Source organism: Meriones unguiculatus, chromosome 1, assembly GCF_030254825.1.
Source record: "Meriones unguiculatus strain TT.TT164.6M chromosome 1, Bangor_MerUng_6.1, whole genome shotgun sequence".
Taxonomy (NCBI): Eukaryota; Metazoa; Chordata; class Mammalia; order Rodentia; family Muridae; genus Meriones; species Meriones unguiculatus.
In genome coordinates this window covers 144,672,774-144,684,663 of record NC_083349.1, presented here as the reverse complement: position 1 = coordinate 144,684,663, position 11,890 = coordinate 144,672,774, and the positions used below count along the sequence as shown (strand labels likewise).

The following is an 11,890-nucleotide window of genomic DNA, read 5'->3' as shown; positions in this document are numbered from 1 at the left end:
TTTATTAATTTGTCAGTTAAAATTTTATTTATTAGTTTTTCGAGACAGGGTTTCTCTGTGTAGCCCTGGCTGTCCTGGAACTCACTCTGTAGACCAGGCTGTCCTGGAACTCACTCTGTAGACCAGGCTGGCCTTGAACTCCGAGATCTGCCTGCTGCTTGCCTCCTAAGTGGGGGGATTAAAGGCTTTTGCCACCACCACTCAGCTACGTAATTAGTTTTTAATTTTTTTTTAATATTTAATTTTTTATTTGCAACAGCCTCGTGTAGCTTAGGCTAGCCTCAAACTCGGATGATGGTGGACTGTGAGTCTTTCTGCCTCTGCCTCCCAAGTCCTGGGATTACAGACTTCTGCCACTGTGCCTGGCTTTATGCAATGCTAGAGGTGGAACTCGGGACTTCACGTGTGCTCTACCCACTGAGCCTCATCCTCAGTCCCTCACTCTTTCACTCCAGATTTCCCTTTCAGAGCCCAAGCATCCAGCTTGAGGGGTAAGCAGTTGGAGGCCCTTGGAAGACGAGCGAACAAGAGTGAGGGTATGAGAACTCAGCAGTAAGAGGCAGGATTTTCAATCACAACCAAGAGAGGAGCAGAGGCACCTTGGAGGTTGAGGCAGGAGGATCATCATGAGCTTGAGAGCAGCCTGGCTACAGTGTGACTATCTCAAAAAGGAAAAAAAGAGAGCTAAGAGGAGAGTTACTGTTTGTTTGCTGGCACGCATGAAGGATGCTCCCCAGTCTTCAGACAGATCAGGGTATCAGGGTCACCAGCCTGTCCCACTCTCTTCACTGATCTCCTTCTTTCTCCTCCCATCCCCCTCCCTGGCACATTTGCTTTTCAGTTGCCCCGGGTGTCCTCCCAGCCTGTCCCTGTCCCCAGGCTTAGCAAACATTGCAGGCAGCACACAGCAAACAGCCCACAGCCACCTGACTTTGGCTTAAGGGCAGAGGACAGAGATTTTCCCCAAGCCCAGCCCCCACTACCTTAGCCTCCCTCTTGGACTGTGGGGTTTGCATGGGGAAGGTTATAGGCTGTCCCAGCCTGGTGAAATGGTGAAAGGTTCAGACATGACCACCAACTACTGCCTCAGTTTCCTCATATGTGAAAAAAACAATGCTTGGTAGGAGCATGGCTTAGTTGTAGACATCTGCCTAGAATCCCCAGTGAGGGGCTGGAGGTGTGGCTCAGTGGCAGAGCCCCTGCCCAGCATGTGTCGGCCCTGGAGTTTTGTGGGGACACAGTGTATTAAGGTAGGCCTAGGGCCAAGCAATGGTGCCACAGTCTTTACTACCAGGATTTGGGAGGCAGAGGAAGGGGGATCTCTGAGTTTGAGGCCAGCCTTGTCTACAGATCAAGTTCTAGGACTACACGTTGAACCCCTGTCTCCAAAAAGAAGAGGAGGAGGAGGGGAAAACAGGCTTAGCATGGTGGCACATACCTACAACCACAACACTCAGGAGCCTGAGAAGGCTGAGGCAGGATGGTCTTGAGTGAGGCCTGCCTGGTATCTAAAGCCATCCTGAGCCAGTAACTGAAACCCCTTCTCAAGAAACCAACAAACAAACAAACAAAAAACCCAAAGCCCCCCCCCCCCCAAGATGTAAATTAAGCAACCATTGCTTCAAGCTACATTATTCAACTCTGGCACTGTGGTCCCCTTTTGCTAGGCAGGTGACAACAGTCTTGGCCCTATTATCTGGGGACTCAGGGTAATAGTTCCCAGAAGGTAGCCAGCTAGAGTCTGCAAAGCTGCGATGGGAAAATGCCTGCCAGCCTGGGGTCTGGGAGGGCTTCCTGGAAAACGGGACATGGGCAACTTTAGTGTATGAACACCATGTCTGTCTTTTTGGTTCCCTCCTATGCCTTCCCCTGTCGCTGCCACTCTATTCCCTATTCCTTTTCATTACACATACAGCTCAATGAGTGCCTACGCTGCACTGAAAAATCAAACCCAGCCTTTGGGTCACATCAAACTAAGAGAGTGTGAACCAGCCATAAAGACAAACCATGCATTTGGTCTAGTTGCCTGCTGGCTGTGTGACCCTGCACCTGTAACTTTACCCCTCTGGGCCCCAGTGGATAGGGATCTCAAGAAGAGTCTGTGGGGAATCACAAAGCGGAAACTATGCAGACGGGGACGGAGCTGGAGAGAGGACTCAGAAGTTAGAGCGCTTGTTGCAGCTCCAGATCATGCAGGGTCAAACTCCAGCAGCCCCAGGCAGCTCCAGACCTCTTTTGTGGGTACTGCACACACATGGCGTATGCGAGCACACACATGCACGCACGCATGCACGCACACAAGCAAAACAGTCAGACACATAAAATAAATAACAAACACTCTGATTCGGTCCCAGCCCAAAGCACTTCCGGGAACACTTGTTCTCCATAGGTTTTTAATTATTGTGCGGTGAGGAGGTGAGGAGGGGCCTGGCAGGTCAAGGGTGTCCTCACGGGGAGGTAGCCTTCTGGGCTTCTAGGCAAACGTGGTTTTTAACGTATCTTTCGCTTTGCCGAATACCTCTGAAAACCAGGCCCTTCAGAGAGAGAGATGGGGACAGGGTCAGTGTTTACCGAACGGTCCGAGGGGAGGGGTCCAGACCTCTCCTTCCTGCTCCTTTTTGGTTTCTTTCTTTCATCTCCACCCATACTGTCTGTGGATGAAAACCCTGGGTTGAGTGTCAGTGTCTGCCTCAGTTTCCTCACATAGACAAAGGTGTGTGTGTGTGTGTGTGTGTGTGTGTGTGTGTGTGTGTTGGGACAGGGTCTCATGTAGCCCAGGCTGGCCTCAACCTTGATATGTAGCCCAGGATGATCTTGAACCTCCAATCCTCCTGCCTGTACCTTCCTAATGCTGGGGTAACAGTTTTATACCTTTATGGCTGTTTTTCTGTGCTGCTAGAGGACCAAACTCTGGGCTTCGTGCGTTCGAGGCAAACACCCCACCAACCAGGCCACGTCCCCAGCCTAGATCGGAGCCTCATGAGCCCAAAAGTCAAAGAACTTCATTTTGACCTGGCTTTCGAGGCCAGCCACTGTATGAGAGGTGGTTAGCAGGTGTGCGTAGAGGACAAAGGGCAGCCTCCGGCGCTCTTCGGGCACCATCTCCCTGGAGGAGGCTCCGGTGGCTAGCCCCAGGGACCTGCCTGTGCCTACCTTCCCGTCTGTGGGGTGAAACCCCTGCACCACTGAACTTCCCTTACACATCTTTGTTTTTTGAGACAGGATTTCTCTGTGTAGCCCTGTCTGTCCTGGACTCGTTGGGTAGACCAGGCTGGTCCCAAACTCACAGCAATCCGCCTGCCTCTGCCTCCTGAGTGCCAAGATTAAAGGTGTGCGCCACCCCATTGCCCTGACGCATTTTTTAACAAGTATTTTTAAAATAGACATTTTGTTCATGCCTGGGTGCCTCCAGAGGCCAGGAGGGGACATGGGAGCCCCGGAGCTGCAGTTACAGGCTGTACGGGCCTCCTGACATGAGTGCACCTGCTCTTCACGACTGCGCCCCAGGACTGACTGTTTAAAATACGCATTTAGGACATCCAATCCAGGGCCTCACAGGCATTTTACGCACTGTGTGATCTTCTCCCTCCATCTTCTTGTTTTCAGTTTTTTTTTTTAATCGTGTTTGTTTTATTTTGCTGGGAATAAAAGCGTGTGCCACCACACCCCACAAGGCTTGCCATCGCTTGCTCCTCCCTTCTCTAGCCTATGCTTGCCCAAGCTGTCATCCCTCTTTCTTGGCCTCTCTCCTTGGCCCACGTTATTTTCCTTGTATGGAAGGCCATTCTCCCTTGCCTGTGGATCTTTCTGCCTCAGGGCCATTGCACTTTCCCTTCACATGAAACTTTCTTGCCAAGTTTAGGCCTGGCTGGATAATTTGTAAACACACCCAGACCTCACTTTAAATGAATGATTTGTCCCCTTGCCAAAAGGAACAGAAATTGGCTAACCAACCTGTTTACCACACACCAGGTGCCTCTGGTGCCTCTTCACTTCCCCCTCAAAGCCACCCCCTCCTTTTTGTTTTTCTTTTGAGGCAGATTCTTGCCTTGTAGCCAAGGCTACAGGACTCAAACTCCTGATTCTCCTCCCTCACCCTTCCAATTTGCTGGAGCCGTTTTTGTTGTTGTTGTTTGAGGCAGCTTTTCTCTGGGTGGCCCTGTTGTTCTGGAACTCACTCTGTAGACCAGGCTAGTTTAGAACTCACAGAGATCCCCCTGCCTCTGCCTCTGAGTGCTGGGATAAAGGTGTGATCTTCACCTAGCATCCCCTAGCCTCTGTGTGGCTAATCTGAACTGCAGAGCCTAAATCAGGAACAGCTCCCACTATGACCCTGCCCCAACTTTCCTATATGTTTTCTGTGTCCTGGAGACTCAAGTTCATGCATGTCCTTCTTAAGAGCACACAGGAAAAGCCTGTTCAGGCTCTTTCCTAGCTTGTCAGCCACTAAGCTTGGCCCTTCACTGCCAGCTGGAAACACCCTCTAACAGGTGGCCAGGAGTTCCACTGCCTATCCTCACACTCCAAGCACCTTGAGACCTACGATTGGCCGTGAGATCTATGACTGGCTCAGGGACAGTGCCAAAAACTCGTCTTGTGCTCAGTTTCTCCATTGGATTTTCCACTAGGGTTTTCACAAGACCCCCCCGTCCCCCCAGAATCTGCCCGTGCCCTGAAAAGGTCCTAACCGTGTCTTGGTCAAAATTTCCTTCTCTTTGATATGTTCAATGGCTGCCCGAGCCTTGTCTTCCAAAGCGCTCCCAAACGCCTTCAGTTTATCTGGTATACTCTCGAATGTGCTGGCCAAGTCAGGGGCCGCCTGGGCAGGGGGTGGGCCTGCAACGAGAGGTTTGCAAGCAAACCCGTTAGCATGGGGGAGGGTATCGGACACTTGTTTTTTTTACCTCACTGTCCACCTCCACCATCTATGCCCCGCCCCTCGTAAGGAGATCAGCCAGTCACAGAGGGGTCTGTTACATCACCTGTAGCTGGGGCTCTTTTGAGTAGACTTGCCTCCCCCACTACCCACCTTAACAGAAAAGTAAGCCACCAGCCAGGTAGGGTTGGGGATCCGAGGTGGTGGAATGGTGGCCCAGAGAGGGACCTCGGAGCTCTCCCTCCAGGGTCCTCTAAGTCTGGACGGCAGGCCCACGACCAGCTGCTTCCCATTTCCAAGCCTCCTTCTTACCTTCCAAAGCCATGGCCACAACCACAATCAGGACAGGAAGTGAGATGAGGAGCCTCATGGTGACTGGAGGGGCACCCTGGAGGGAGACACGGGTGGGGCACACCACTAGCACCCACCACCACCACCACCGTGACCCCACCACCCCAGTCTCTTAGGAGGACGAGAGGAACCTCGGGTCACTTTTCCACACACTAACCTGGACCTAAGGATCTGTCAGGAGGACGACAGGGCTGGGAGGATCCTGCACAGTGGTTTAACAGGTTGAGGAGGGGGCGGAGCAGGCCGATCGCCCTTCCCCCGAGCCTCCCCTTTGCCTCTGTGCCTACCTACTTTTTTTTGGACTTGGGATCTTCGGTTGAACTGGAGCTGAACACATGATCTTCCTGCCTCTGCCTCTCTAGTGAGTGCTGGGATTACAGGAGTGCACCACAAGTGGCCCGTCCTCTGCCATGCCAGTGGGTACTGGGTGCCAGGTCCTGGTGCCCAGACCCATCCTTTAGGCCTAGGGCTTGTCACTGGTCAGTGCCCTCTCTCCCTCCCAAATAGCATTGCTCTTCCTCCAGCCTTGGCCCCTCTGTCCACTCAGGGAGTACATGGTCTCACCTTCTCTCTAAGGCTGTCCCATCTTAGGGGACTTAGAAACAACTCCCCAACCTCCAAATCTTCGCCCCTGGCTCCCATCCTCAGGTTAATGCTTCTTTTCCCTTTCCCTGTCCACACGTATCAGCTGACTGTCTATCCAGGGTGCTGGCGTCTGGCTGCATTCTTCCTTCAACAACAGAGCCTTTGCATCTGGGCACCCCAGGCCTCCTTGGATGCCCTCTGGGGTCTTAACTTGACACCCCCTCATCTCTTTTCTTTAGGACTTGCCTCTTCAGCTAGTCAAAAGTGCAGAGCCTCTCAGTTTGAAAAACTCCACAGTGCCCCCCAACCGGCACAACCCCATTCCCTGCTCCTGAAAACACTATTAGCTCTTGTTGGGCCTCCCAGGCCCCTTCTGGCCCCAAGCCTGCCTCCCCACCCCCTCCCTCCACCACATCCTTTCCCTGAGGCTGGAGTCCAAGGCCTTTCCCTCCCCCAGAGCTGCCACTGACCGGCAGTGACCCCCTGGCAGCTGGTGGCTATGGGCCCTAGACTCTAGGTTGCCTGGCCTGGTGCCCCCACAGCCCACGTGTCAGCTCTAGGGAGGGGGACACAACAGGGGGATGGTTGTGAAAGGGGTGGAAGAGACTGGACCCTGGCTGCGTTGCAACATCTCTGGGGCCAGCTCACAGCTTCCAGTCCCTGTGGGCGCCAGGCCCGACCCTCCTGCTTCCTGAACGGAGTCCTGCTCAGTCCTCAAGCACCCATCTGCATAGAAGAGATTTCCCCCCTTCCACACCGCTGCTTCCAGTTTTCTCCTCCTCTTAGCATCAGAGGCCACCTGAGCTACAGGTAGGGCAATGGAAGACTGCTAAGGGCGTCCAGCTACCAGTCATTCAACTCACATTTGTTTGTTTTTTAAAGGGTTTCTCTGTGTAGCCCTGGCTGTCCTGGACTCACTCTGTAGACCAGGCTGGCCTCAAACTCAAAGAGATCCACCTGCCTCTGTCTCTTAAATGCTGGGATCAAAGGCACATGACATGACCGCCTGGCTTTCAACTCTGATCCTTACACTCCAAGCTGGCTTTGATTTTCAGTACGGTCAGCCTAGCATTCTATGGTTCCCCCCACAATTCTTGTTTTCTAATGTCTTTCTATGGCCCCTGTCTACCTCTGGGTCTGACTGGGGTCATGGGGAATGGGGTTCCTCCTTTGCTCAGAAGTCTCTGCGTTTTGGAAGTACATCCTTGCCTGTAATCCCATCACTTGGGAGGTAGAGGTGGGAAGGCTAGGGGTTCAAGGATAGCTTTGGCTATATAGTGAAGTGGAGGCCAGCCTGGGGGCCCCAAGATCCTGACTCAAAAATCAACAAGAACAAAAAGGGTGAAGGAAGATGTGGTTCAGTCGGTTGAGCACTTGCCTAGCACGCAGGAAAGCCTGGATGCCGTCTGGAGCACCACACAAAACTGGGAGTTATAGCTGGGCTCAGTGGCACACTCGGGGAGGCAGAGGCTGGCAGATCTCTCTAAGTTTGAGGCCAGCCTGGTTACAAAGTGAGTCCAGGATAGCAAAGGCTACACAGAGAAATCCTGACTCTAAAAACAAAACAAACAAAACCCCTAAACTGGGAGTTACGCGCGTGCCTGCCTACCCAGCACCTAGGACTTTGAGGCAGGAAGGTCAGGCGTTCAAGGTCATCCTTGGCTATACATTGAGCTAGCTAAAGAATAGTTCTGGGTACACAAGCCTTTGCTTCAAACAAAACCAAAATCTCTCGTAGTAGTAGTAGTAGTAGTAGAACTCAAACTTAAGCCCTCAGCTAGGCCTGGTGATACAAACCTGTAAGTCCAGCATTTGGGGCTGAGGCAGGAGGATACAGTGTTCAAGGCCAGCCTGGCTCAAATAACATCAGAAGAACTCAGGTCTTCAGTGGGAGATATGCCTCATTTTGATAGTTGAGATTCTGAGGCCCTGATCGTAGCCCCTGGGCATGAAATGCAGCTGCCTCCTGCCTTGCTGCACTGGCCCTTCCTCTCACCGGGCCAGTGAATCATCTGTGGGCGTGGTGCCTTCCTCCAGATAATGCTGAGCTTGGTGCCAGGAAAAGCTCCTGGCTCAGGATGTGCCAGAGGCCATTGGGGCCTGAAGCCCTGGCCTGACCCAAGAGACAGCTTCTCAAGGCCTGACCTTGTCCCTGTTGGTGGGAGCCCTGCTGGCTTCCTGAGAACTGAGGGGTTGGGAGGGGAAGGCAGCCAGGGGCTGTCCAGCCCTTCTGAGTGCCAGCTCCCAGAGGCATGGAGAGAATGTGTCCCCAGGCTGAACTCACTTCCCATAGGCTTGTTGGGAACAGTACAGGTAGGGGAGAAAGGATAGGGCTGGCTCTGCCAAAGCCTGACCCAGAGGGTGCAAAGACCACTGGACTTCGGAGTAAAGGAGAAAGGCTGAGGCTGGAGAGCCACGATTTTGGAAGGGGAGGAATAACCCAGAGCAAAAGAAACTGCAAAAGGGTGAGGTAGCTCAGGAAAACAGGAAGCCAGAAAAGGAAGCCTAGAAGGGAGCAGAGAGAAGACAAGGCAAGAAGAGGGGATCAGATAAGGTACAGGGGAGAATGGAGAAGGCAGGAGGAAAGTAAACACAGCTGGGCAGACTCCAGTTTCTTTGGCTCGGAGGTAGAGCCTCTGCCTAGAACCCCCGGTGAGGGGTTGGGGTGTGGCTCAGAGGTAGAGTCCTGCCTAGAATCCCCAGTGAGGGGCTGGGGGTGTGGATCTGTGGGAGAGCACTTTTCCTCGCATATTGCTGGGTCCTAGGCTTAATTTCTATCGCTTCAAAAACAAAACAGAACCAAACTGGAGCTGAAACAAAGAACATGGCCTCTCTCTCTCTCTCTACAGGCAGTGACAGTGTCATGGAATGTATGATATGATATGTGAGGCAGAAAAGATAAACCGAGGCTGGAGCTGTGTGGAATCATTCACAGAGACTCAGCAGTTGCTTGGAGAATCTTTATTAAGTAAGGGCCACCAGAGGGCCAGAGTGGTGCTGGGGACAGGGCCACCTGCTGGTCGTGGATGGCGCCTCAGGGGGTGGAGAGGGATCTTCATTGACTCTCCTTGGGCACTGCGGTAGGGAGGATGGGATTGGTAGCCACGGAGGCCTGTATCTTCTCTACCAGGTTTGCCCACTGGCGCTGCATATCATCCACCAGTGGCTCGAACCAGCTCTTGAGGCGGGCTTGGAAGATCTCGGCCTGCAGGCGGATCTGCTGTGTCTGCTCCTCCATCTTGGAGCGCACCTCCTCCATCTGCTCACGCACCTCCTCTAGGCGGTCACGGGCCTGGTTGCCCATCAGCTCCAGCCGACCCCGGATGCGGGCACCCAAAGCCTGGGCACGCTCACGCAGGGGCTGTGCAGCCCCGGCGCCCAGGTTGGCCGTGCGCTGGCGACCTTCCTCCACCAGTGGCCCCAGGCGCTCGCGGATGGCGCTCACTCCGCGTTCGGCGCCCTCACGGGCTCCGGCCTTGTACACAGCCAGGCGCTTGTGCAGATCCTCGGCGTCCCGCAGCAGGCGCTTGCGCATCTTGCGCAGATGCGAGGTGAGGCGCGCCCGCAGCTCCTCTGTGCTCTGGCCCAGCATGGTCTGTACCTCGCTGCGGTACTGGCCCAGTCTGTTGCGAAGGTCTTCCATGTCCGCCCCAAGCCTGGCCTGGGCCGCCTGCACCTCTTTGGCCAGCCTGGCCCGTGTCTCCTCTGCCATTGGGCCCAACTGTTTTTCCAGCTCCTTTGTGTAAGCCTTCACTTCTGTCATGGTGTCCTCTATCAGAACCCTGCAGGCCCAGAGGAAACACAAGAGGGAGATGAGGGCCTAGACAGAAGGGCCCGGAAACTAGGGTGGGCGAAAAACTAAGACAGAACCAAGGTGTGATGTACTCGCTTGTCTTCCCAGAAGTTGAGAGGCAAGGCAGGACAAGTGTAGTGCCTTCAAAGCCAGTTTGAGCTACAGATCGGGGTCCTGTCTCAAAAAGCCAAAGCCAATAAACAAAAGAGTTTATTGTAAATAAATAGTAAATAAATAGCTGCTTGTTAATCCCAGCACCCTAAGGCAGGAGGGTGGAGAGTTCAAGGCCAACCTGGGCTACACAGTAATGGAGAAAGGAAACAAGGGCATTGGTGCTCAGATAGCGGAGATCTGGGGGCCTGGATGTTTAGTGGGTGCAGAGGCTGAAGGGACAGGGGCTGGGCACTCACGTCAGTTCCTGCGTGACCTGTGAGCTCTGCAGATCTTCCTGGACCTGGTCAGACAGCGTCTGCACCCAGCGCAGGTAATCCCAGAAGCGGCTCAGGGCCAGCTCCCAGGGTTGGTTGCTCTGCCATCCAAGCCGCTCTGTCACCTCTGGCTCGAGCTCTGGCTCTCCCTCGGCCAGGCATCCTGTGTAGAATAAATTCAAAGCTGGCTCAGGACCTACAGTGCTCTTGGGTCTCTTTGAAGCAACAGTGGGTTTGGAGGCAGTGGAGTCTGTTTAGTTACTACAAGCACGTATTGTCTCAGTATCATATATAGGACAGAGCTGAGACCAGGTAAGGTATGGAATTAGAAAATATATACCTCCCCTTTAAACACAACTTTTGATTTGTGTGTGTGTGTGTGTGTGATGTGTGCGCGCCTGCGCACCCCTTGTGGGTCAGAGGACAACTAGAGAAATCGGCTCTCCCCTTCCACCATGTAGGTCTTGGAGATGCGTCTTCAGGCTCGGTGGCCAGCACCTTTATTCACTGAGCCATCAATCCTGATATTACAGATAGGGGAAATCAAGACCTAAAGAGTAAATAAAAAAGCTGCTCGGGGCTATTGAATCCTAGAGAGGTCTCAGACATGCCCCAGCCCCAATGTGCCAGCCAGCAGAAGAGACCTAGGGCTAGAATGGGATCCAAAGAGAGGCTGGGACATACCTGCCAACAACACGACCACCAGCGCAGCCCACAGAGCCTTCATCTTCACAACTGTGATGAACCAGCCTGGGGAGGAAGCAATCGTCTTTCAACAGCTGGGATCTGTGACACTTTAGCCAATCACAAATATTTCCCAAGTAGAACACCCGCTCCTCCCAAAGGTCTATTTACTCCCCCTCTGATGTTCACTATCTCTGCATCCCTGGGGTGGATCGGCTGCCAAAAATTCCAGCTCCCTCTCCTAGGGTTCAAATTCCACTTCATCCAGCAACAGCAGGTAGTCCAATTTACATTCCTCTTTTAACCTTTGGGGCAGAGCCCTGCTGATTTAACGTGCTTTTCAATAGTCCTCCAGCCCTCTGCAGTGGTGCCCTTCCCCCCCTTCAGGACGCTGGGGCGCAAGGATCGAGGGTCGGCAGTTTGGGAGCAGCCGGGTTACTTGGGGACTTGCTGGAAACCATCCTGGGTTTTTTCCCTGTAGGATGGTCCCACCTTCTAGCTGTGCTAGTATGCACACACTGATAGCCCCGCACTCCCAGAGATGGCCTTTCCAGCTCCTCCATCTGTCCTGACTCTGGCGAAGGCGAGTTGCATGTCCTTAGTTTGTCCCCAAGTGCCTCTATTATGCTTCCTGCTTTTCCAATTCTTGTCCCTGTTTCCTGGATACCAGGGGATTCCAAGGTCCCCACCCCACATCTTCCCAAGGACCCCGAGTCCCCAGCCCAGCTTGTCTTACCGCTGCCTTCGGAAACAAAACCTTAGCCTTCGGGGGCTGAGCAGGGCAAGAGATCCCAGACTTGTCCAATTATAGGGCTCCCTCTGCCCCGCCCCTCCTCAGGGTTTGGGCGGGCTGGGCCAGGACCCTGTCACGAGGCGGGTTGTTCTCTCCCTCTTCACAGCAGGGCAGAGGAGAGAGGAGGAGTTAGGAGGCCTTGTGACCCCCCTGCCCCCCACAATGAGAGCTGAAACCTCATAAAATAATCCAGGCATCAGTGCTTTCTTTCCCTGTGGGGTCTGGTGCATTGTAAGAAAAAGGGTTGGTGGCTTAAATAGAAGTGGGGGGGGGGGGGTAGCTGGGGTCCTGTGGCTGTGTCTTGTGTGATGCTCAGCTTCTGCAGTGAAACTTGAGTTTTAACCCTCGGCCACAGGTGGACTCTCCCATCCTGGGCTGGA

General features: G+C 53.6%; 2 protein-coding genes across 3 annotated transcripts; both read right to left on the bottom strand.

Moving 5' to 3' along the window:
- Positions 1 to 2,376: 2,376 nt before the first annotated feature.
- Positions 2,377 to 7,764, bottom strand: Apoc1 (apolipoprotein C1). 2 transcript variants are annotated; one of them, XM_021642133.2, is made up of 5 exons: positions 5,519 to 5,544; positions 5,385 to 5,429; positions 5,189 to 5,264; positions 4,689 to 4,836; positions 2,377 to 2,534 (listed from the first exon to the last, which is right to left on the bottom strand). In XM_021642133.2, exons 3-5 carry the CDS (start codon positions 5,244 to 5,246, stop codon positions 2,474 to 2,476), a joined length of 267 nt encoding a protein of 88 aa, XP_021497808.1. In that variant the 5' UTR covers positions 5,247 to 5,264; positions 5,385 to 5,429; positions 5,519 to 5,544; the 3' UTR covers positions 2,377 to 2,473. The 2 variants fall into 2 exon arrangements, with proteins under 2 accessions (XP_021497808.1, XP_060224633.1); XM_060368650.1 differs by lacking the exons at positions 5,385 to 5,429; positions 5,519 to 5,544 and adding an exon at positions 7,610 to 7,764.
- A 994-nt stretch (positions 7,765 to 8,758) lies between these two features.
- On the bottom strand, positions 8,759 to 11,603 carry Apoe (apolipoprotein E). Its single transcript, XM_021642198.2, has 4 exons — positions 11,454 to 11,603; positions 10,718 to 10,783; positions 10,016 to 10,196; positions 8,759 to 9,594 (listed from the first exon to the last, which is right to left on the bottom strand). Exons 2-4 carry the CDS (start codon positions 10,758 to 10,760, stop codon positions 8,868 to 8,870), a joined length of 951 nt encoding a protein of 316 aa, XP_021497873.1. The 5' UTR covers positions 10,761 to 10,783; positions 11,454 to 11,603; the 3' UTR covers positions 8,759 to 8,867.
- Between the last annotated feature and the right edge of the window lie 287 nt (positions 11,604 to 11,890).